The 25118-nt window shown below is 36.8% G+C and overlaps 1 protein-coding gene across 6 annotated transcripts in view; it reads left to right on the top strand.

Moving 5' to 3' along the window:
• The window catches only part of ERBB4 (erb-b2 receptor tyrosine kinase 4), a 1290018-nt gene that overhangs the window by 876355 nt on the left and 388545 nt on the right, over nt 1-25118 (top strand). For all 6 annotated transcript variants that reach the window (XM_024981511.2, XM_010802290.4, XM_059878936.1 and 3 more), the window contains exon 4: nt 3384-3518. In XM_024981511.2, coding sequence (XP_024837279.1) covers nt 3384-3518 — 135 coding nt within the window. The remainder of the gene's footprint in view (nt 1-3383; nt 3519-25118) is intronic.

Genomic DNA, 25118 nt, shown 5'->3' with positions numbered 1-25118 from the left:
AACACTAACACTGTATAAAGTTATGAAATAAATATAAATGATATAAATGAGTAAATGCAATTTGACATTATTTCCTGATGCATATGCAGGTAATCAAGTTTATCAAAAGAAAATATAAGATGAAGTGTACACAAAAACTCTTCTATAAATTTCAATAAAATATACACTTTTTGATTGTGAAGTTATGGCATTCAAAGGCAGATTATGGTCTAAGCCAAACATAAAGGGAAAAAAAAAAACTACTTTCAGGGAAAATATACACATGCATGAATAAACTATCTATTATTAAGTACTAAAATGTTATAAATCCTGATGACCAGAATTGCTAGCAGATGCTGAGTTTTGAATTCAGAATGATAAAAATATCATCCAGATTGATCATGATTATAGTCTCAGTTTAAAATTTGAACATGTAAGATTATACTTGAATTTTTATTGCCTCTTTTTTAAATCCTTTTCCATGTATAAGCCAAGCTCTTGAACAGAGTATTTCTAAGAAATAAACGTTGACATTGGTAGGAGATTAATTTTGTTGAAGAAAGGGATTTGATGCGATTATTATTCAGCATAATATAATCTAATTCTTTTGAATATTTTTAGATAGGAAGTTGTAGATGGATGCTGTGTTCCTTCAGTATGAACTATTTAAATTAAAATGTGACTCCTGAAAAATACACTCTTTCTACAATGTTTGAGCTATTACATTTTCTATTCACATTTTTTTAAAGCAGAGCTTTTCTAAATCTAGACTGAAAAATAACCTTTGTTTCCTGGATAGCAGTCAAAATCTCCTTTCTTTGTCACCTAATGAAGAATTATTCCTAGAGCAGAAGAGCATCACCTAATGTCTCATGAGAAAGCTATTAGTATGAGATCCTCACATTTCTTAGATAGAAACTTAATGCCAAACATTAATGCAGAAATCCATTTTCACAATCTTTCTTACCTCTTACATCTCCCTTCTTGCTCTGATGAAGATTGTATGGTTAAGTCATGAAAAATAATGAACTGGGTTGTAGAAGTAGAAAGATGATCTAACTTCTTTGTTTCTTTTTTCCCCCCTCCCATTTGAGAAAATGGATCCAATAGTCAGTGATACAATTAACAATGGAAATGGGATTGATTTTAAATGTGGAAAGTCCTACAATGTCAAAATTAATCTGGAGGATTTTATACATGCAATATAGTAAGGCACTTTATATGTGACCTCCAATCTTACTTCCACAAGTACTTTTTTTATGGTGTTACATGTTCCTCTCATTCTTTTATGCCGCTTTTTGGTGTAAGGGGACTCTTGGCTTCCCTCATAGCTCAGTTGGCAAAGAATCCACCTGCAATACAGGAGACCCCGGTTCAATTCCTGGGTCAGGAAGATCCCCTGGAGAAAGGATAGGCTACCCTCTTCAGTATTCTTGGGCTTCCCTGTGGCTCAGCTGCTAAAAAATCCACTTGCAATGTGAGAGACCTTGGTGGGAAAATCCCCTGGAGAAGGGAAAGGCTACCCACTCCAGTATTCTGCCCTGGAGAATTCCATGGACTATATAGTCCATGGGGTCACAAAGAGTCAGACACAACTAAGTGACTTTCATTTCACTCACACAGTCTTCACTTTCTTTAAAGGTTTAGCTTGGAATACGGCACAGGAGAGGGCTTCCCTGATGGCTCAGGGGATAAAGTATCCACCTGTAATGCAGGAGACACAAGAGACAAGTGTTCGATCCCTAGGTCAGGAACATCCCCTGGAGAAGGAAATGGCAAGCCACTCCAGTATTCTTGCTTGAAAAATCCCATGGACAGGGGACCCTGGTCACCGGTTCACAAAGGGTCCAACCCAGCTGAGAGACTAAGCACACACTGCATAGGAGAGATGATTTTCTTAAGGCCAGCACAAGAGACAGATTTGGTTGATGTCCTGATATCCCATCCCTCACCTTCCTTGCTAACACTCCTGCACATTTTGGGTTTTGTTCGCATAACAATATGTCCACCTTAAGAATTTCTCATTCAGCCTAGGGTATTGGTCTGGCCAATAATATGCAGACTAATCCTTGGGGAAACATCCCTTTTCAAATCAAAAGCCACCTGTTCATTCTTTTGTTTTCATCTTGCCTTGAATTCAAACATCTTTAGATACAGCAGTCATCTTATGCTTGGAATGAATAAAGCCAACATACATAGTAGGTTGTGGGTACTGCAGAATAGCTAAACTAATATCCACAACTGCCTCTGATAAGTTTCTTATCATGTGAAAAAACACAATCAACGCTTATCTATATAAATCACTGTTAATTGAATTTTGTTTTTTGTATCTGACTGCTTTATGGACTGTTATATGATTTCTCTTGTTTTTGTGTTAGGAAGAAAAATGTAATATATATTGAGTAGGAAGATGCTATATGTATTTCTAATCAATTTCTCAAAATGATAAGAATAGTATTTTCAGAAGGAAAATCGTATTTTCTACCTTTTTGTCTGGATAATGTAAAGCTATCTGTACAAGAATCTATGTATATAATCAGCCACTGTTCAGAGGGAACAAGTTAGCTGATTAAGGCCAGTGTCGTAAAATAAGAATCAAGTAAAAATTGGTTTTGGTGCATTGTATCACAGTCTTGCCCTGTTGCAATGAACCAGACAATATCTATGATATCTTGCTTTGTGTTGTTCTTAAAGAATAATTGGCAGTTCTCTTGACTGAATTTGAGATGAATAAAGAATACTTTTGTGATTGAAGCATTAAATTTACCTTCCATTTTTTGCTAATTACTTACCTAACTGACTCCAGTCAATGTCACATTGACTGAAACAATATTTTAAGGGAAACTTGGCAATTTGCAGAAAGCCTTAAAAATATTTACAATCTGTGAATGTTATTTATAGGAAAAAAAAATTTAAAGAGCTAATCAGAGATAAACAAGTTAAATGACCAAGGGGTGATTGGTTAAATAAATACTGTTTAAGTTACACCCTGGCGTATCATATTCTCCTTAGAAATAACACAGAATAATATTTAATTACTTTTGACTATTAACCATTTAGTATTAACAAAATTATCAGGTTATGAAATATATATGCAATATTATTCCAATTTCAGAGGAAATAAAACAGAAAAGAGACTGATAGAATCTGTTCCAAACATTGAAGAGTGTTTCTCTCTGAGTGTTTGAATTATGAGTTGTTATTTTTCTTTGTATTGTTCAATGTTTTCAAATTTCTGTAATCTATATGAGTCAGGAAAAAGGTATTTTATAAGAAATCTGGACTATTAACAAAGTAACTGTAATTTAACCCTGAGGATAGCTTAAGAGTAAATTATTTTGATTGACTACCTTTCGTCATCAAAAAGGTTGACAACAAATCTATGTTTGTTTGTTTTAATACAGAAATCCTAAACGGCGGCGTCTATGTAGACCAGAACAAATTTCTTTGTTATACAGACACTATTCATTGGCAAGATATTGTTCGGAATCCATGGCCTTTCAACCTGACCCTGGTGTCAACAAATGGTAGCTCAGGATGTGAGTAGCATTATCCTTTTTAATGTCTCAAAAGATTCTTCTACCTATTGTTTTCACAAAAATGGCTTATGTTTATCATGTCCTAACTAATATTTGAATTTTGACTGCATCCCATTCTATATAACAGAACAAGCTTTTTACTTTTCAGCTCTTTTTAGACTCATACTCCTCCTTTACAAATTCTCATTTTCTTAACTGGATCCCTTTTGCTCAATCTAAATCATGTTACCATATTTCTAAGGTCTAAGCCTGTGGCCTTTTGTCTATAAACTTAAGGCTGGTGTATAGCTTCTGCTTCAACTCTTTGTGACTGTTATATCACTGAGAAAATGGTAATAGGACAAAATGCACTTTCCTATTTATTGTAATTTTTAGTTAACAGTAGAAACCAGTGAACATTTTAGAATCTCTAAGCCTTCATTTACCCACAAAACCTGCATTTACCCACAATTCTAAACACTATAAAAAGAGTGGAGAAATATAAATTTCATGCAGAAGAATTTCATTACATTATGATTTTAGTCATTAGCCTAATAAACCAACTGATTTCCCATTCTTAAAGTGTTTAGTGTGTCTATCACAGATAATTTATTAGATTCAGAGTATTTAATATGATTAAATGACAAGCAAGTAATATTTGAGCTATCATTAAAACCTTTGGAAATTATTCTGCCTGGATTCTGTTTCACTTTCATAAAGCAGACTATATTGTCCCCACATTTATTATTACTGACATTTGTATGAGAGCAGAATCTTTATCAAGTGTTAACTTGAGTTTTGTATTTCTCATCTATTATTATATGTATCTCATATGAAATTATAAGTATTTTCACACAGTTCAATAATTATTTGCAATAGTACTAATTGTGTTATAACACTTTTGTAGGAAATCAAACTGTAAGGGACAATTAAATTTATTGATGGTCCTAATAATATAACAGGGAAATACGAATATATTTGATCTAAACTGACAGCTGTGTTTCTAATAAACGGCTAAAATTTTTAGAAAAAAACTAAAGTAATGTAATTTGCTTGTCACCTTTGAGCAGAAATTTATATAAGATATTATCTTTGTTCAACAGTGTTCAACTTACATACCTTGTAAAATTATATGTGAATGAAAAATTGAATCTGTTCCTACTAACAAAGCAAATGATGTGCTTCAGAAATGGCTTCAGTTTTCAGTCTGCCCACATTATAGTATGATTTATATGAAAGGGAAAAATCATAATGTTTGGATAAGAGGAAAGGCCTACTGAATTTCAGTTTATTAGGTACTGGCCTCTAATGCATGAGTAAGATCAGACAAGGATGAAGCCCAAGACAGAAGGAAAAGGTATTGTCATCACCAGCCTTACAGGATGTAGAGCACTGAGGTCTGATGGATTTTTCAGCACTTTCACAGACAGCATCTCTTTTTGTTATTCTTTTGAGGGAAAATTTGAATATTGGTGCCTATAACCAAGCAACATTAGCTGTGTTTGCTTTTGAGTGCAAATAATTGCTGGTACAAAAACTGTGAATACAGAGTAGATTCACAACAATGATTCTTTACAGATTAACCACAAATTGCTTAATGGCATCGGAAAGGCAATGGCACCCCACTCCAGTACTCTTGCCTGGAAAATCCCATGGACGGAGGAGCCTGGTGGCCTGCAGTCCATGGGGTCTCTAAGAGTCGGACACGACTAAACGACTTCACTTTCACTTTTCACTTTCATGCATTGGAGAAGGAAATGGCAACCCTCTCCAGTGTTCTTGCCTGAAGAATCCCAGGGACAGGGGAGCCTGGTGGGCTGCCATCTGTGCAGTCGCACAGAGTCAGACACGACTGAAGTGACTTAGGAGCAGCAGCTTAATGACACTATTTTTTTACTTAATATTCTATTTGCTAATCCAGTATACATAGTGCACGATACCACAGCTGATAGTAATCAATAGCTGGTCTAAGTCAAGTGGGCCTAAGGAAGGGTCACTATGAACAAAGTTAGTGGAAGTGGTGGATTTCCAGTTGAGCTATTTCAAATCCTAAAAGATGGTGCTGTGAAAATGCCACACTCAGTATGCCAGCAAATTTGGAAAACTCAGCAGTGGCCACAGGACTGGAAAAGGTCAGTTTTCATTCCAATCTCAAAGAAAGGCAATGCCAAAGAGTGTTCAAACTACTGCACAATTGCACTCATCTCACATGCTAGCAAAGTAATCCTCAAAATTCTCCAAGCCAGGCTTCAACTATACGTAAACCGTGAACTTCTAGATGTTCAAGCTGGTTATAGAAAAGGCAGAGGAACCAGAGATCAAATTGCCAACATCCACTGGATCATCAAAAAGGAAGAGAGTTCCAGAAAAACATCTATTTATGTTTTATTGACGACACCAAAGCCTTTGACGCTGTGTATCACAACAAACTGAAAAATTCTTAGAGATTGGAATACTAGACCACCTGACCTGCCTCCTGAGAAATTTATTATGCAGGTCAAGAAGCAACAGTTAGAACTGGACATGGAACAACAGACTGGTTCCAAATGGGGAAAGGAGTATGTCAATGCTATATGTTGTCACCCTGTTTATTTAACTTATATGCAGAGTATATCATGTGAAATGCTGGGCTGGAAGAAGCACAAGCTGGAATCAAGACTCCCGGGGGAAATATCAAATACCTCAAATAAGCAGATGACACCACTCTTATGACAGAAAATGAAGAAGAACTAAAAAGCCTCTTTATGAAAGTGAAAGAGGAGAATGAAAAATTTGACTTAAAACTCAATATTCAGAAAACTACGGTTATGGCATCTGGTCCCATCACTTCATGGCAAATAGATGGGGAAACAATGGAAGCAGTGACAGACCTTATTTTTTTAGGCTCCAAAATCACTGCAGATGGTGACTGCAGCCATGAAATTAAAAGACACATTTGCCTTGGAAGAAAAGCTATGACTAACCTAGACAACATATTAAAAAGCAGAGACATTACCTAACCAAAAAATGTCAGTCTAGTCAAAGCTATGGTTTTTCCAGTAGTCATATATAGATAAAAGAGTTGGACTATAAAGAAAGTTGAGCACCAAAGAACTGATGCTTTTGAACTGTGGTGTTGGATAAGACTCTTGAGAGTCCTTTGGACTGCAAGGAAATCCAACCAGTCAATCCTGGAGAAAATCAATCCTGAATATTCATTGGAAGGACTGATGCTGAAGCCGAAGCCCCAGTACTTTGGCCACTGATGTGAAGAACTGACTCATTGGAAAAGACCCTGATGCTGGGAAAGAGTCAAGGTGGGAGGAGAAGGGGACAACAGAGGATGAGATACTTGGATGGCGTCACCGACGGTATGGACATGAGTTTGAGTGAACTCTTGGAGTTGGTGATGGACAGGGAGGCCTGGCATGCTGTAGTAAATGGGGTCGCAAAGAGTCGGACACGCTGAGAGACTGAACTAAACTGAACTGAACTTACTATGGCTTTATCCTGAGTCAGTCACTTCATTTATCTTCTCGCCATGGTTGATTATTGGCAGTTCTTGTGGTGTTAAATTTAACTTCCACATTGAGTCCCAGAACTACACACCACCAACCAATCAAATCACCCAAGTTAAGAATTTAGTAGGCATCATTGATTTCACCTTATCTTTGGCTCTTGGCATTTATTTAATCACTAAATTGATACTGAATTTGCGTGTTTGTTTATTATACATACTTTTAAGTTACCATTGCTCTAGTTCAGGATTTCATCTATTGCCTGAGTTATTGGAGCAATCTCCAAATTCTTAATATTTTTTTGAGTCCATGACCCTGTAGCAGTCTGATGAAATCTATAGTCACTTTCTGATAATACTTAAATGAATAGGCACAAAATAAATATTTTATAATGTATGTCAATATGCATAAAATTAGTAAATTTATAAAGGATTACAATGAAAAAAATTATGTTGAAACACACGAGTCAGCATAATTTAAATCTATGATATAGTAATATGTTTTTTTATTATATTACATAAAGTATTCTAACGGTGGAATTAATATTCAGTGTGGTTTGAAGTGGTGATTGGCATAAATATTATTTTAAAAAGGAAAGTCTCTTTAGCAAATATGTTGACAAAACCAGATAGCCACAAGCACAAAATTGAAGTTAAATTTTTATCTTACACTATATATCAACATGAATTAAAGATCTAAATGTAAGACCCCAAACATCTGTAACATTTCCCCCATGAAGTTCGAGAACCTCCTAAATTCTATCCACAGACCTTTTGGGGGGTCCAAGGATCCTTGGCTAAGAGCTGCTGTATTTAGGTACTCTGCTTGCCTTTAGTCCTGACAACTCCACTGGACAAAATGCCCACAAGGGCTCAATTTAATGGAAATCTAACCATGACCTTGTCTAAAAACCATCACTGCAAGTGTTATGTAGGGTCAAATCTGAACAAATTCAAAGGCTTGGACTTTTCAGCAGATTCCTACTTATTTTCCCCCTTTATGGAGTGAATTCTTTCAATTCTTTTGTCTGTATTGCTCTTCCTTATCTGTTTGCCAGACAAAATTTTGTTCATACATTCAGACACTTGTCAGTTGTTCTCTCTTCTAGGAAGTATTCTCTTTACTGTCTAGATTGGGTAACGTTTTCTGTATAACCCTGTAACGACCAGTGCTGAAACCTGGCATGCTGCCTCACTCTAAAATAAAAAGTCCTTGTATAGAATGCCCAGTTCATCATTCTTTCCTCTGTTCTAGCATATGATAGATGGATAACAGATATGTACTGAATAAATAAATAAATGAAATAGATCAGGTCATAAACAGGAAAAACAGATGGATTCAAATTATATTTTATTCCATCCATCATTTATATTAAAGAAAATAGATCTGAAAAATAAATCATAATCAACAGACAGGTAGCTTATACATTTCAGGTATTTTTCAGGTAAGTAAGCCAATATGCATCTGTATCCTTAATTTAATTTATAAAATTATAAGTTATACTATTTCTATTAATTATATTTATGTTCTATTTGTATGTGTTATTATATTTATAACAATTGTAAGATAAAATATCTATGTTTCCTTTAGTGTTTAGAGACACTAATTTGTGTAATAATTGTAAATATGTACAAATCACATATTTTTGACAAATAATTTAATAATATTTGATTACTTAATTATATTTTTCAAGATACTTCTTAATTATGCTTTTGGGTATGAATACAATACTAATTCTTAAAGCAGAAAAGTACAATATTTTCAAGAGCAACCAGGCCATTTATTGACATAATGTTTTGGCTATAACTGAAACATTGAGGAAAAGGTTTGAAGTGTCTGAAGTTTAAGTTTGAAGTGTTTGAAATTTAATATTACTTATTTAAAAATATGTTATTTCAGAATAATTATAACCAAATGGTATTTTTCAAAATACTTCAGAAATCTCAATCTAAACTTTAGCAGAATAAAGAAGAAATGAGAGTCTTCTTTCTCATACAGATCCCTAGCAAGACTGATAATATTCTAACATTACTGAATAGCTACATCAATAGGGCATATTAAATAAACTATCCTTTACAGTGGAAAAACCATATGGTGAATGATGTTTCACTTATTTGGAACTCTATAATGACACTCAATAATGTCAAAATGCTGGAAATTAGTCACTCACTAAAAATTAAGCAAATGCCAGTAAATCAGAACCTAAATATGAAAAAATAGATGACAGTATGTTCTAAGAAGATGTATAGTTAAGAGAATGGATTCAGTAGCCAAACAGGTTTGTTTGAAATCTAAGTAGTTAGTTTGAAATCTAACTTGCATCTTAATATTAATAGGTATGTGACCTTGGGCAAGTCACGTATGCTTTTAGCATCTCAATTTCCACAACTATAGGAGAGTGTCAAGAACTGAGCTGAGCTGCAAGACTTCATGGTGGTCAGTTAAAATAAAGGACCAATAAGAAGATAATACTTATGCTTTTAATCGTTTATGGCAATAGTATAAGCAAGAAGCTACACTGGAGGAAGTGTGAGGTCCATTGGGTCATTTTTCACCAGAAAACAGAATGGAGAAAAAGTGTCTTATAGTACCCCCACCCCTCTAAAAACATTTCAGCAAAGGCACCCAAGGAAGGTGTTTGATATAGAGGCCTCCAGATGGACCATCAATATGCTAATGGCTGGTCAGGGAGCTGTGAGTTCTCCTTGACTGCACTCCCTGTAGAGACTTCAACACACTGATGTGCACCATCTTTGCTATGAGGAGGGCTGCTGTCCTCTGTGAGGTTAGCCAGGTAAAGATTTTGTAGCTATTTGTGGCCATGCTTGAAATATCACACATAGGTTCTTGTCTAGGAGCTTATATTATCAACTTCCTAGGATTATTATAGGTTATTGTGAGGAAGGGTTTATTATGAGGAAGAAACAATTAATTTGTGTCAAAATTTGAGTGATTTCTTATGTTAAAAGAATAAAGAAAAAAGTGAAAGAAAGTGTTAGTTGCTCGGTCATGTCTGACTCTTTGCTACCCTGCCAGGTACTCTACTTTGCTACTCTAGCCTGCCAGGCTCCTCTGCCCATGGAATTCTCCAGCCAGGAATGCTGGAGTGGGTAGCAGTCCCCTTCTAGAAGGGATCTTCCTGACCCAGAGATCAAACCCAGGTCTCCCACATTGTAAGCAGATTCTTTTTTTTTTTTTTTTAGATTTTCAGACAGGCTTTATTAAGGTAGTAATAACACTTGAGCTGGGCTTCCACTCAAGCAGATTCTTTACTGTCTGAGCCAACAGGGAGGTAAAGTATCTTCTGATTTTGATTTGTTTTTTTCATATGACTTGGCCATTGGACAGAATTATATTTTATAATATGTAACAGTGATATTTTCATTATATATTAACTACTTGGCATTTTATTATATTTCTGTTTCATATGTTTTAGCAAACAGAGGATAATATTTCATAGCTTTATCTCACAGAGACGCTGAAAGGAACAGTGCTCACATGCTACAGATCTTAGTCTTTCTCTCTCTTTAGCTTACACCAGATGCACCTCTCATTCTCAATTGCCTTCTAAAACCAAATACTAGCTAATGACAGAAGTGGGAGTGTGAGGGAATTGGCAAATTCATTAAAGACATTAAATTCACAAACATAATCTGAGAATGAATCATTTGTTTAAACCAGATGTTCTGCCTACATTAAAATCATTAGTAAAACTTAAAACTATATTTATCTTTTAATGACTATTGCATATATTAATAATTGCCTGCTCCTAACTATTGCATAGTGTCCTACATAGATAACTTTGATGAACTAGAAAATAATCAAATATCAAAATATAGTCAAACCTGATTTTCTTAGTATATCAACTGTTGTTACTCCTTCAATATTAAAATAGTTACATAAAATACACGAACTTTTCAAAGTTTAGAATTTCATAGTAAAGGAAAAGACAAAATTTATCCAGGATAAATTTCAGTGCAGCTTCACTTTTTGTGTATTATATACACATATACCCACTTTTACATAAATACATATATAGAATCAACTTATGACAACTTATGGTGGATGTACCAGTGCGTACATCATGAGAAACGCTGGGCTGGAAGAGGCACAAGCTGGAGTCAAGACTGCCAGGAGAAATATCAATAACCTCAGATATGCAGATGACACCACCCTTATGGCAGAAAGTGAAGAGGAACTAAAAAGCCTCTTGATGAAAATGAAGAGGAGAGTGAAAAAGTTGGCTTAAAGCTCAACATTCAGAAAACTAAGATCATGGTATCTGGTCCCATCACTTCATGGGAAATAGATGGGGAAACAATGGAAACAGTGGCAGACTTTATTTTGGGGGGCTCCAAAATCACTGCAGATGATGACTGCAGCCATGAAATTAAAAGACACCCATTGGAAGGAAAGGTATGACCAACCTAGATAGCATGTTGAAATGCAGAGACATCACTTTGCTACCAAAGGTCCATCTAGTCAAGACTATGGTTTTTCCAGTGGTCATGTATGGATGTGAGAGTTGGACTGTGAAGAAAGCTGAACACCAGAGAATTGATGCTTTTGAACTGTGGTGTTGGAGAAGACTCTTGAGAGTCCCTTGGACTGCAAGGAGATCCAACCAGTCCATTCTAAAGGACATCAGCCCTGGGTGTTCTTTGGAAGGAATGATGCTAAAGCTGAAACTCCAATACTTTGGCCACCTCATGCGAAGAGTTGACTCATTGGAAAAGACTCTGATGCTGGGAGGGATTTGGGGCAGGAGGAGAAGGGGACGACAGAGGATGAGATAGCTGGATGGTATCACCGACTCGATGGACATGAGTCTGAGTGAACTCCGGGAGTTGGTGATGGACAGGGAGGCCTGGCGTGCTGTGATTCATGGGGTCGCAAAGAGTTGGACACGACTGAGCGACTGAACTGAACTGAACTGAAGCTTTTTTGAGTTTTAAGATAAAAGTTTTAATTGGAAAAATATGAAAAAAAATTAGAAAGCATAAATTAACCTGCATGAACTGAAAAGACAATTCCCTGAAATGGTGTATAAAATAAATTCTTCATGAATCTCATCTGACAAAACAAAAGAACTAAAGGTCACATTAAATTCAGATGCAATTTTTCTAAACAAAATATGAGCAAGCAACATAATCTTGGAATGTATTTTAAAAAAAATAACAGCAAGTGGAAGTTATGCCATCTTTTAATGCTGTTATTGAGAGAGTAAGGACTTGAACCTGACCCTTATCTGAGAAGGTCTTTATAAGAAGAGGTTGATTGAAATTCACTCTAGCATAAACCTTTATGTAAGAACATTACAAGTGCAAGCATAGCATCCTTGCTAGCTCGGTTTTCTGGGATAAGATTGCATTGCTTCACTTTTTGAGTAAAATGTTCGTGACAGATTTTTATTTTCATCATGTGCAACACTTTTCTTTCAATTGAGCTTTTATCAAATAATATATGTATATAAAGCTAATTAAATATGATCTTTGCTTTCTAGAAAATAATAGAATATTCCTCAGGGGTACTACACCCCAGGTGGCAGAACAGAAACAATTCTCCCACAATAGAACTTTCTTAGCTCAGTTCAGTTCTCATATTTATCATGCATTTCCATGTGATGTTTTATTTTATTGCGAATCATATATATATATGTGCTGCTGCTGCTAAGTTGCTTCAGTCATGTCTGACTCTGTGCGACCCCATAGACGGCAGCCCACCAGGCTCCCCCGTCCCTGGGATTCTCCAGGCAAGAACACTGGAGTGGGTTGCCATTTCCTTCTCCAATGCATGAAAGTGAAAAGTGAAAGTGAAGTCGCTCAGTCGTGTCTGACTCCTAGCGACCCCATGGACTGCAGCCTACCAGGCTCCTCTGTCCATGGGATTTTCCAGGCAAGAGTACTGGAGTGGGGTGCCATTGCCTTCTCCAATATATGCACATTTACATATAATATATATGAGACCTCCCCAGTGGCTCAGTGCTAAAGAATCTGCCTGCAATGCAGGAGACCCAGGTTCAATCCCTGGGTTGGGAAGATCACCTGGAGAAGGAAAGGGCAACCCACTCCAGTATTCTTGCCTGGGAATTTCCATGGACAGAGTAGCCTGGTGGGCTATAGTCTGTGGGGTCTCAAAAAAGTCATGACAGAGATTTAAACAATGACAAGAATATACGTATAAAGGAAACAAATGTGTGTATAAATACATATACTTACATATACACACATTTGGTCACAATATTTTATGAGTATACATTAGTTTTCACTTTCCTTTTACATGTAAATCACCTAAAATCTGGAACAAATTCCATAGTCTTTCCATTCTGGCCATATTCTCTTATTGCCAACCCCACCCTCTGCTACAGATGACTCCAGTAAACCTCATGGCTGTGCTTGAGCACTCTCTCAACAGCTCTTAAGTGGGGGTACCCACCACGCTCCAAATTTCCTCAAAGAATAAATGAGATTAGTGATGAACATGATTTTTCTAATAATAATAGTGCTTATTGAGGGGCAGAAAGACCCATATTTGGCTTTTGTGTTCCGCTCTGGAGTTACAGGTAAGGATGCCCCTGACTTACTGGGACCTTCTAACCATTTCCACACCTTTAGGGCGGATACCTTTATTGTCTCCTAGATTTGTTGCCCCTTCTCTCCAGGAAAATGGTTATTTCATTTTGTTTCTGTATTTGTAGCAATATTAATTCATTGCATAAGAAAATGCCCACTCTACGCATTTAATGTATATAACTGGCTTCCTTAGAAAATAATATATTGTAATGTCCTTAGAAAAGTTTAAATAATATTTTAAATAGTACATTTCCCAAAGCATCATTTGTTCAGTCTAAAATTATACCATGTCAGAAATGTTCTAAAAAATGTTTAACAACCTCTTCACAAAATAAGGAGTAAAACATGTCACTGATTTGTAGAGTTTGCAATTTTCATAGTGTAAATATTCCTAATGTTATCCCTTTTTAGCAACCAATGTAGATTTTGGAAGAGATGCCCACTTAGCAGCATTTAGGGAGTATTTCCAGCATACAGATTCAATAGACATGAACTAATCAGGAAATCATACATTTTAAGTATATATTGCCTTTGTTTTAATAAAATGTAATTGTACATTTATATCATTTTATGTTTAGAAATGGCTGTACTTAACAACCAACTCTCACAATTCTAGAAAATTTGATTGTAAGCCAAGTACACTACTACCATGTGTGAACATCAGTAGCTGTGGAGGTAATGCGAGGCTAAACCCAGTACAGTGCTTATCATTTCTCTCTGTAAGGATGCAAAGAGAAAATTAAGCCCACACATCATACATGGTATGAGCTAATCATGGCCCTTAGCCTCCTCTGGGGCAAATGGTGAAAAAACACACACATACACCTCAAGAAAGAATAACCTCTTTAGAGACAGGACAGTTTAACTCAGAACTTATGGAGGAAAATACCTTCAGGGTCATATTCTGCTAACATTTTTCATTTAAATTATTAAACAGTATACTTAGCTTCTGCATTCATGTTAACTTCTTACACCCAAGATTTTCTCAAGAATAACAGATAGAAGTTACCTCTGTTTCACTAAAAGCCTTGCTTACAGAGTGAGCCTTGTTCACCTTTCAGAGTAAACTGAGTTTCTGCCTCAAAGATTAACTCCTCTGCACCCCACAAACATATTGCTCTAGCTGTTAAAATGTTCGATTTTCTACCCTCAAATAGATCTTCATGACCATAGATTGTCGGAAGGAAATAGCAGAGATGTTGTGTATCATAGTCTACTGTTAACAAAAGGCAAGGTTTTCTTATGCCCATTGATAAGTAGATTAATGGTTTCCAAACTTGGACATTTGTCAGAATCTACACCCAGGGATTCTTACTGAGTAAGTTTGGTTTAAGGATGAGAAGCTACCTATTTTCAAAGTAATCTAATTTATAACAAGGTTAGGGGTAAGTAGCACTGATCTACTGTAGGATTTCGATGCTAGTAAAATGATTAGTAAAGCTTATTATAAAGATCTTGTTTCATACTGTATGCTGATTCAAAACTGACATACAGTGCATAGACTTTCTACAAGTGAGTGGCTACCAAATATTTCATGAGCCTCCTCTTAACAAATATGAAACTGTCATCACGTGAAACTTCTTTCACTAATTTCATTAATAACTATAGCAATGCTTTAAGGGCCTGTGACCTTTTGGACTTGATATATCACATACAATTAAAGAACTGTATTTATAATTCTTATAGAAAGTCTGTAAGGTAGATATTAAGAGCTCCATTTGGGGTTGCTGAGAGTGATTTTAGCAGTGAGTGCTCACGGTCTTCAGGTGAATGGTTGAAGAGATCAAACTTTTATAAAATGGCAGGTCTCTGGGGTTCAAATTGTCCAGTTGAGGACAGCTATCAAGATTTTACTGTTTGAAATTATTTTAAATTTTAAGAAAATTTTTCACTATGGAAATTTTTATTGAAAAAATCATCAGTTAACTAAAAGATACTATGAAAAAGGCTTTCACACTGTTCAGACAGAATGGAGAAAGGCCATGCAATCAGACTAATCAGCTTTTCTTTGAAGTAGTATCTCCTAGCATGTTTTCAAAATGGAGAACTTTTGGAATCAGAGATCCTTAGCAATGAATGATGTCTTTTTTATTGGGGAAAAAAAGGTAATAAGAGCTACAGGCTTTGCTTGAACTGGGTAACAATCACAAAAATCCAATCAAAGTGATATAATAAAAAAATAAATTTTTCCTAATTGTCTTATAGATGGATAAGTGGATAAGCAAAAAGAGGTATATACATACATACACATACTGCTTTAAAAAGGCAGAAAATTCTGACATATGCTATAAGCTGGATGAACTTTGAGGAATTTATGCTAAGTGAAATATGCCAGTCATAAAAAACATACCATAAGATCTTACTATATGCAATACTTAGGGTAGTCAAAAATCATAAAGACAGAAAATATAGTGGTGGTTGCAGGAGCTAGGAGTGCAAGAGATTAGGAATGATTTTTTATTTCAGAGTTATAACATGACTTATACGTAAGGGATAGATTGTGATGATTGTTGTCCAACAATATGAATGTATTTAATTCCCCGGACCTGTATACTTAAAAGGAGTTAAGATGGTAAATTTTATGTTATGCATATTTTTCTCCAGTAAAAATGTTTAAAATATAAATTTGGAAACATTCATGTAAAGTGACTATCAGTAAGAGAACTCTGGTGATTTTCCACATTTTTTATTCCATTTCTTCAATAATTTCAAAAAATGTCCCTCTATGTAAAGCTTTGATTCATCCTGCTTTGTGTAGATTTGCAAATAACTCTAAGTCTGAAAGAATTAGGTGTAGGGATTGAAATGCCAGTTGGATAAAAATTGACTTAAATTTTCACAAATTTTAAGAGACGTATCTGGATAACATAAGATACTGTATGAATTCAAATAACAAGTACTTGGTTAGTGTGAAAGAGATTACAGAGCATTCCATAGCTGAGTTAAAAAAAATAAATAAACCCTGTTTATATACTGGTGTTTGAAACAACTAGATAGAATTGAATAAAAATTGTACTGAATCCATTCAGTATTACTCTCTACTATTTTTCTCTATGGGCTTCCCTTGTGGCTCAACTAGTAAAGAATGTGCCTGCACTGTAGGAGCCCTGGGTTCAATCCCTGGGGTAGGAAGATTCCCCTGGAGAAAGTGAAAGTGAAGTCATTCAGTCGTGTCCGACTCTTTAGGACCCCATGGACTATAAGTTACCATGCTCCTTGGTCCATGGGATTTTCCAGGCAAGAGTACTGGAGTGGGTTGCCATTTCCTTCTCCAGAGGATCTTCCCAACCCAGGGATTGAGCCCAGGTCTCCTGCATTGTAGGTCTCCTGCATTTACCATCTGAGCTACCCACTCCAGTACTCTGGCCTGGAGAATTTCAAGGACTATATAGTCTCAGTTCAGTTCACTACGGTCGCTCAGTCGTGTCCGACTCTTTGCGACCCCATGAACTGCCCCACGCCGGGCCTCCCTGTCCATCACCAGCTCCCGGAGTTTACTCAGACTCATGCCCATTAAGTCAGTGATGCCATCCAACCATATCATCCTCTGTTGTCCTCTTCTCCTCCTGCCTTCAGCCTTCAATCTTTCCCAACGTCGGGGTCTTTTCAAATGAATCAGCTGTTCGCATTAGATGGCCAAAGTATTGGAGTTTCAGGTTCAGCATCAATCCTTCCAATGAATATTCAGGACTATGGTGTCGCAAAGAGCTGGACATGACTGAGCGACTTTCACTTTCACTATTTTTCTTCAATTTGTTACGCTATAATGGGTTAAGAGTAATTATGTATGTGTCTGTATTCTGTTCTACAGCCATAATTTATAGATTTCCTTACCATTCACATGTTTTTTCCTGTTTACTAATGAATTGATTATTGTTTTCATGAAACTCAATTGCAAAATTGAGTGGAATTTAAAGAACTTACATTTTCCTTTTGTTCTCTAATTTCTCCTTAGAGAAAGCTAGGAAATTAAAGGAAGATGTTTATAAGTAACTGAAAATGACATATTCAGGTTACCCCTTTCATACCATTAAAAAAAAAAAAAGAAGTTTTAGACATGTCTTCCCTCTCCTGTTGATTCCCCCTACTATGCCACTTTTATTTTAAAGTTCAGAGCAGAGGTAGGAGAGAGTCTGCTAGTTAAAGTGAAGGGTTGGGGCAGGGGAGCTGACATCCCTACAGTGAACTGGGGAAAGATGAATAAGGAGATCAAGCTGCTAACCCATTTAGCAATCTTTCAAGCCTAGATTGTTGCAGGCAGCCCTATGCAACTTTTACTTAATTCTTTGCTGCCTGGCAAGAACAAATTATGTTCTATTTAGAGGTGATTCTTTTGGCAATTGTAGGTGCTCTTTCTAAGCAGGGAAGAGAAAATGGAAAGGAAATTATGCAGTGACATTTCTCTTAAACTTCTCCTTTAAGTATAAGTAAGAGAAATATATAAAAGGAATAAAAAAAAACCTTGATTAAAAAATGTACAAAAGAAAGTCATCTCAAAATTAGATGTCCTGAGCATCTTCTTTTATTCTCCTAGCTTCTCACACTTTATTAAACTAAGATTTTTGTCTAGGTAGCTTTAAAAAATATATTCTCTGTGCAATCAGTTCAAATTCTATACCCAGGAGTAGAACACAACATCATAAGAGCTACCTATATGTCCAAGTTACTAGTTATTTTACTAATAATTATTACTAGTTATAATTTGCCAAAGTGTGTTTTCCAGAATGGAGATATTTGCTTTACCAGAAAAAAATACAATGATAAAACTAAAAGCTTTTAAGAGCAATAAAATGTTGGATAATCAACACTTCATTTCTAAATTTGAGTTATATAATTTTAAATATCAAATATTTTATTGAAAAAAATGTGCTGTGTATTTTTAATGGAATAAATACACATCTGTGGTTCCTTGTGGCTATATGATTGCCAGAGATCTTTATGTTTGTATGATTGACAGAGATCTTTATGGTTGTATGATTGACAGAGATCTTCCTCTTTGAATCGGTAGAGAAAAATAAATTAATATCATGCAGTTTTGTAGCATTCTTATGAAATGATAAATTATTCCTATTAATCCACACAGCAGATTCAGACATTTTACCTGAGGGAGAAAAAAAATATTATTTCATTAGTAGTAACAATTTAGAACAAGAGTATAATTCGTACATGCATGCTAAGTCATTTCAGCTGTGTCCAACTCTGCAACACTATGGACTGTAACCCACCAGGCTCTTCTGTCCATGGGATTCTCCAGGCAAGAATACTGGAGTGAGTTTCAATGCCCCCCTTCAGGGGATCTTCCCCACCCAGGGATCAAACCCGTGTCTCTAATGTCTCCTGCACTGGCCGGCATAATCTTTACCACTAGCAGTATTTTTACATCCTATCCTAAATCTGGGGACTGTGATCAGCCTTCTTTTAGCTTCCCACTGCCATTTATAAGTAAATATGCCTATAATTCTGTGGGGATAGAAAGTGGAATGGGGAAGGGCATTATTTTTAAATTAATTTTTATTGGAGTATAGTTGCTTTCTTGAGAAGCGAATTGCAACCCACTCTAATATTCTTGCCTGGAGAATCCATGGACAGAGGAGCCTGGTTGGCTATAGTCCTTAGGGTCACAGAAAGTTGGACATGACTGAGCAACTAACACACACGTACACACACAGTTGCTTTACAGTGTTAGTTTATATTGTACAACAAAGTGGATCTGCTATATGTATAAATATACTCTTTTTTGGATTTCCTTCCCATTTAGGTCACCACAGAGCACTGAGCAGAGTTCCCTGAACTATGTAGGTTCACATTTGTTGTTGTTCAGTTGCTAAGCCACATCTGGCTTTTTGTGAGCCCATGGAATGCAGCACGCCAGACTCCCCTTTCCTCCACGATCTCCTGAAGTTTGCTCAAATTCATGTCCATCAAGTTGGTGTTGCTATCTAACCATCTCATCCTTTGCTACTCCCTTTTCCTTTTGCCTCCAATCTCTCCCAACATCAGTATCTTTTCCAGTGAGTCAGCTCTTTGCTTCAGGTGGCTTAAGTATCAGGTTCTCATTAATTATCTGTTTCATACATAAGGTCAATAGTTGATATATATGTTAATCCTAGTCTCCCAATTCATCCCACCCTTCTTTTCCCTACTTCATGTCCATACATTTTCTATTTCTGTTTTGAAAATAAGGTCATTTATGCCATTTTTCTAGATTCCACATGTATGCACTAATACACAATATTTGTTTTTCTCTTTCTGACTTACATCACTCTATATGATAGACTCTAGGTCCTTCCATGATTCTACAAGGACACGTTTTTAATGTTCTTGACATCCACCAGTAGGACCCTTTACCTTACTCATGGAATGGTGGTGGTGGTTTAGTCACTAAGTCATGTCCGGCTCTTGTGACCCCATGGGCTGTAACCTGCAAAGCTCCTCTGTCCATGGGATTCTCCAGGAAAGAATACTAGAGTGGGTTGTCATTTCCTCCTACAGGGGATCTTCCTGATCCAGGAATCAAACCCAGGTCTCCTGCATTGCAGGCAGACTCTTTACCAACTGAGCGATGCTACCTGTTCATTTCTCAGGTACCTCCAAGATTTTAGCTGTGTGCTGTGTGTTTAGTCGCTCAGTGGTGTCCAACTCCTTGCGACCCCATGGACTGTATGTGGCCTTCCAGGCTCCTCTATCCATGAGGATTCTCCAGGAAAGAATACTGGAGTGGGTTGCCATGCCATCCTCCAGAGGGTCTTCCCAACCCAGGGATCGAACCCAGGTCCCTGGCATAGCATTGCATGCAAATTCTTTACCATCTGTGCACAAGGGAAGTCCAAAGATTTTAGCAAGTGACTCCAAATCATCTCTTAACTCCATGCAAGTCATTCCCTAACTGACTTTGAATAAGTATTTGTAATATGCCAGCAAATTTGGAGAACTCAGCAGTGGCCACAGGACTGGAAAAGGTCAGTTTTCATTCCAATCCCAAAGAAAGGCAATGCCAAAGAATGCTCAAACTACCGCACAATTGCACTCATCTCACATGCTAGTAAAGTAATGCTCAAAATTCTCCAGGCCAGGCTTCAGCAATACGTGAACTGTGAACTTCCTGATGTTCAAGCTGGTTTTAGAAAAGGCAGAGGAACCAGAGATCCAATTGCCAACATCTGCTGGATCATGGAAAAAGCAAGAGAGTTCCAGAAAAACATCTATTTCTGCTTTATTGACTATGCCAAAGCCTTTGACTATGTGGATCACAATAAACTGGAAAATTCTGAAAGAGATGGAAATACCAGACCACCTGACTTGCCTCTTGAGAAATCTGTATGCAGGTCAGGAAGCAACAGTTAGTACTGGACATGGAACAAGAGACTGTTTCCAAATAGGAAAAGGAGTACGTCAAGGCTGTATATTGTCACCCTGCTTATTTAACTTATATGCAGAGTACATCATGAGAAACGCTGGACTGGAAGAAACACAAGCTGGAATCAAGATTGCCAGGAGAACTATCAATAACCTCAGATATGCAAATGACACCACCCTTATGGCAGAAAGTGAAGAGGAACTAAAAAGCCTCTTGATGAAAGTGAAAGAGGAGAGTGAAAAAGTTGGCTTAAAGCTCAACATTCAGAAAACGAAGATCATGGCATCCAGTCCCATCACTTCATGGGAAATAGATGGGGAAACAGTGGAAACAGTGTCAGACTTTATTTTTCTGGGCTCCAAAATCACTGCAGATAGTGACTGCAGCCATGAAATTAAAAGACGCTTATTCCTTGGAAGGAAAGTTATGACCAACCTAGATAGCATATTCAAAAGCAGAGACATTACTTTGCCAACAAAGGTTCGTCTAGTCAAAGCTATGGTTTTTCCAGTAGTCATGTATGGATGTGAGAGTTGGACTGTGAAGAAGGCTGAGCACCGAAGAATTGATGCTTTTGAACTGTGGTGTTGGAGAAGACTCTTGAGAGTCCCTTGGACTGCAAGGAGATCCAACCAGTCCATTGGATCAGCCCTGGGATTTCTTTGGAGGGAATGATGCTGAAGCTGAAATTCCAGGACTTTGGCCACCTCATGCGACGAGTTGACTCATTGGAAAAGACTCTGATGCTGGGAGGGATTGGGGGCAAGAGGAGAAGGGGACGACAGAGGATGAGATGGCTGGATGGCATCACTGACTCGATGGACGTGGGTCTGGGTGAACTCCGGGAGTTGATGATGGACAGGGAGGCCTGGCGTGCTATGATTCATGGGGTCGCGAAGAGTTGGACACGACTGAGTGACTGAACTGAACTGAACTGAATGATCTCATTAAACACCCTTGTGTACTAATATCTTGACCTCCTCAAATCTGTTGAACTTTCTCAGTACTTGCTCTGATCCTAACAAAACCAGGTCTTATTGTGACAAAGTTAAAGTTTGTATTCCTAGGTATGTTTTCATCTGTTTTCTGTGTTCTGTCCTCCTTTGTCCTACATGATTATTCTATTCTTGCATCTGTTAATATAAACTAATTACTTGATTATATCAGTTAAGAGTGTGTAATATGGAACCTGTATTTCTGGGCTCCAATCTCAGGCCTGTCTAAGGCCTATTACTTAATATATAATGTTTGGCAAGTTCATAATCTTCTCAGGCCTCAGCTTCCTCATCTGTAGTATTTTCCTTCTAAGGTTGTCATGAGAAATGAATAGCATAGAACAAGGTCTGCTACATGATTAAAATGGTGCTATATCTAAACCATGACTGACTCTCTAATATGCTAGCTGATAAGGACTTCTCAAATGAAATCAATAGCTATATATGCAATAGTTTACAGATCATTAATTTTTTCTATAAATAATAACTCAGTTTTCAGATCTATCTATTAGTTCATCAGCAAGAAACTCCATTGAAATATCTCATTGATGGAGTCCTATTTAAAAAGTATATTATAAAAAAAAAGTATATTATAAATCCATTAATCTTGAGAGGTAGTTTGTGTGTGTGAACTTCAAAGGCAAATTAATGAGAACATTTTACACCAAGACATTTTAGGCTTATTACTTACTATAAAGCTTTTGGGGTCACTTTCTTATAACAATCATCAATTTTAAAATCACATTTTCATTCCTTAGGCTTACAGTGGCATTTTAGAAATGTGCCTATTTGTTAACGTGGTTGTTTTGATTTTAAGTACGAGGGCTTGGGGGAGAAAAAAAATATATATGTATAAAAACAGCTAAGTCCCTTTGGCAGGTGAAAAAATGGTAGAAACATAAGATGATACTTCTGGCTATTATGCCTAAAAGAGTCTATTTAATGTAGTGCCGTGGATCTACCTAATCTTTTCCAATATGTTACCCATTTTTCTTCGTTATCTGTCTCTGTGATGTCTCATCTCTCCAACTGACTGCTACAGGCTAGCAATCTGTAACAAACACTCATTCTCAATCTTTAGATATAATAAAAAAGGGAGACTACAAGATTAATGGCCCCAGCCATAATTATAAAGTCTCAAACCACAGATATTATAAGACCTTTCAAATTTTACTCAGGGTGGAAGAAGCTGGGTTATCACTATAGTGTGAAGATAATGGTCTCTTAGTGAAGAAAATGTTGAGTTATTTGATCTGGGAATCTGACTGTGTTTTGAGTACTGTTAGGAACTGTGGAGAGGAAATTCTTTGTTCCCTTAAGGAGCTTGTAATAATTTCATCCATTTCAGTTGTCTCATGATAATACCTATTTCTTATTAATTCATGGGGGAGATAGCTCTATATTGGAGTTGTCAAGTAGAAGGCAGATGAGAACAGGATGCTCATGGAGACTATGCCATACACAGATATTGGGAATTTTATACTGTTCATCGTGAAATAGAACCTGTATATCACTTCTTAAGTAATGAGTACTCTGACAGGATATAAACAACAAATATGGGAATATTTGAGGTCTTCTTTTCCCACCTGCTCAAACATTCTGTGTCTCCCAGCCTGATCTTTCCAGTGCATTGGACCAAACTGTCCCTCATACCTACACATACACACACACACACACACACAAACATACACGGACACACACACACACACACACACACACACAGTCTCCCTCGAATGTTGTATTGTACACTTAGGATATAAGTGCATTTAAAAAAAAAAAATGGGCAGAGAATCATTTCACTAGAGATCTGGATGGAATAAAATCAATTTAGGGAGAATGTCAAAGTCAGTCAATGCCATAATAATAACACAATGAGAAAAGAGTAGATAATTGAAAGCTTTGTGATGGGAGAAGGCAGGAAGAGAGAGAGAGAGAGAGCTTGGAGGATAAGCTTGTAGTGAATGAAAGACTCAAGAGAGTGAGAGCTAATATTTAGAATTGTGGCCATGGGCAAAACTTTGGATCCCATTTAAAATACCCTTTGGGAGGAGTAAAGTTCTTTCATGTGAATTTTGGCTGTTGAGCCATGCTTCTGAAATGTGAGACCACTCACAAACTGAACATGTACCCAGTTATGATTCCTTGGGGATCCCTTAGCACTCTGACTAGCAGTCTCAAAAATGAGCGTTATGGGATGGGCAGAGACCCCACTATCAATGAAATGTAATTGTCTGCAGTAATCCAAAGAATTGTGCCTCAGTGTATTTCTCTTTTTGTCACATACTTTGAAATATTCTCTGCCCCCTCTCCCTCCTTTCATGTAACTGAGCTGAAATATTCAAGAGTGTGATATTCCAGTAGTAGAGGGAGATTTAACTGCTTTTGGATTGTTAGTAACATTCCTGTTGATACTGTGGCTTCTCAATGCTTGCAGAGACCTCTGAAACCCACTGTTCCTGTCTACAAAGCTTGTCAAAGTTCCTAAGACGTCACAGGTTCCCTCTTTCCCATAGCTTGATTGTAATACCTCACTGATCATTTCGACTGTCTGCATAAACATGTCTGTCTCCAGATTACTTCATTTGTCTTCTGTATTACCTCTGCTGACCGTCTCCATCTCTGTCCCTCTTTGTTTTTCTTTATATTTTTATATACAATATTGTGAGGGAGGGAGAAAGGAGATAATATGGATTGATGCTTATTGCATGCCAGGTACTTTAGATATATCATTCAACTTAGTCACCTCTACCATATATAGGAAGCAAGTATCATCATCTATATTTTATAAATGAGGAAAGTCAACTCAGGTAAAGTTTGTTGCCTAAGGTCCCATTCAACTGTTAAATAGTGAAAACTGAACATGGGATTGACATGTCCACACTGCTATATTTAAAATGAATAACCAATAACGACCAATATGGCACAAAGGAATTCTATTCAATATTAAATAATAACCTGATTTAGTCTTTTTTGGGAAAAGCCTTGGAGAGAGAGAACAGAGGAGCCTCATGGGCTACAGTCCATAGGATCGCAGAGTCAGACAAGACTGAAGCAACTTAGCACAAGTACTATATATATATATATATATATATATATATCAGTTCAGTTCAGTCGCTCAGTCGTGTCCGACTCTTTGCGACCCCAGGAACTGAACTGCTTAATTGAACTCCATGGACAGAGGAGCCTGGTGGACTAAGTCC

The sequence above is a fragment of the Bos taurus genome, chromosome 2, assembly GCF_002263795.3.
Source record: "Bos taurus isolate L1 Dominette 01449 registration number 42190680 breed Hereford chromosome 2, ARS-UCD2.0, whole genome shotgun sequence".
NCBI classification, from domain to species: domain Eukaryota; kingdom Metazoa; phylum Chordata; class Mammalia; order Artiodactyla; family Bovidae; genus Bos; species Bos taurus.
The sequence above is the reverse complement of the archived record's forward strand: the minus strand, read 5'-3'. Positions and strand labels throughout refer to the sequence as shown.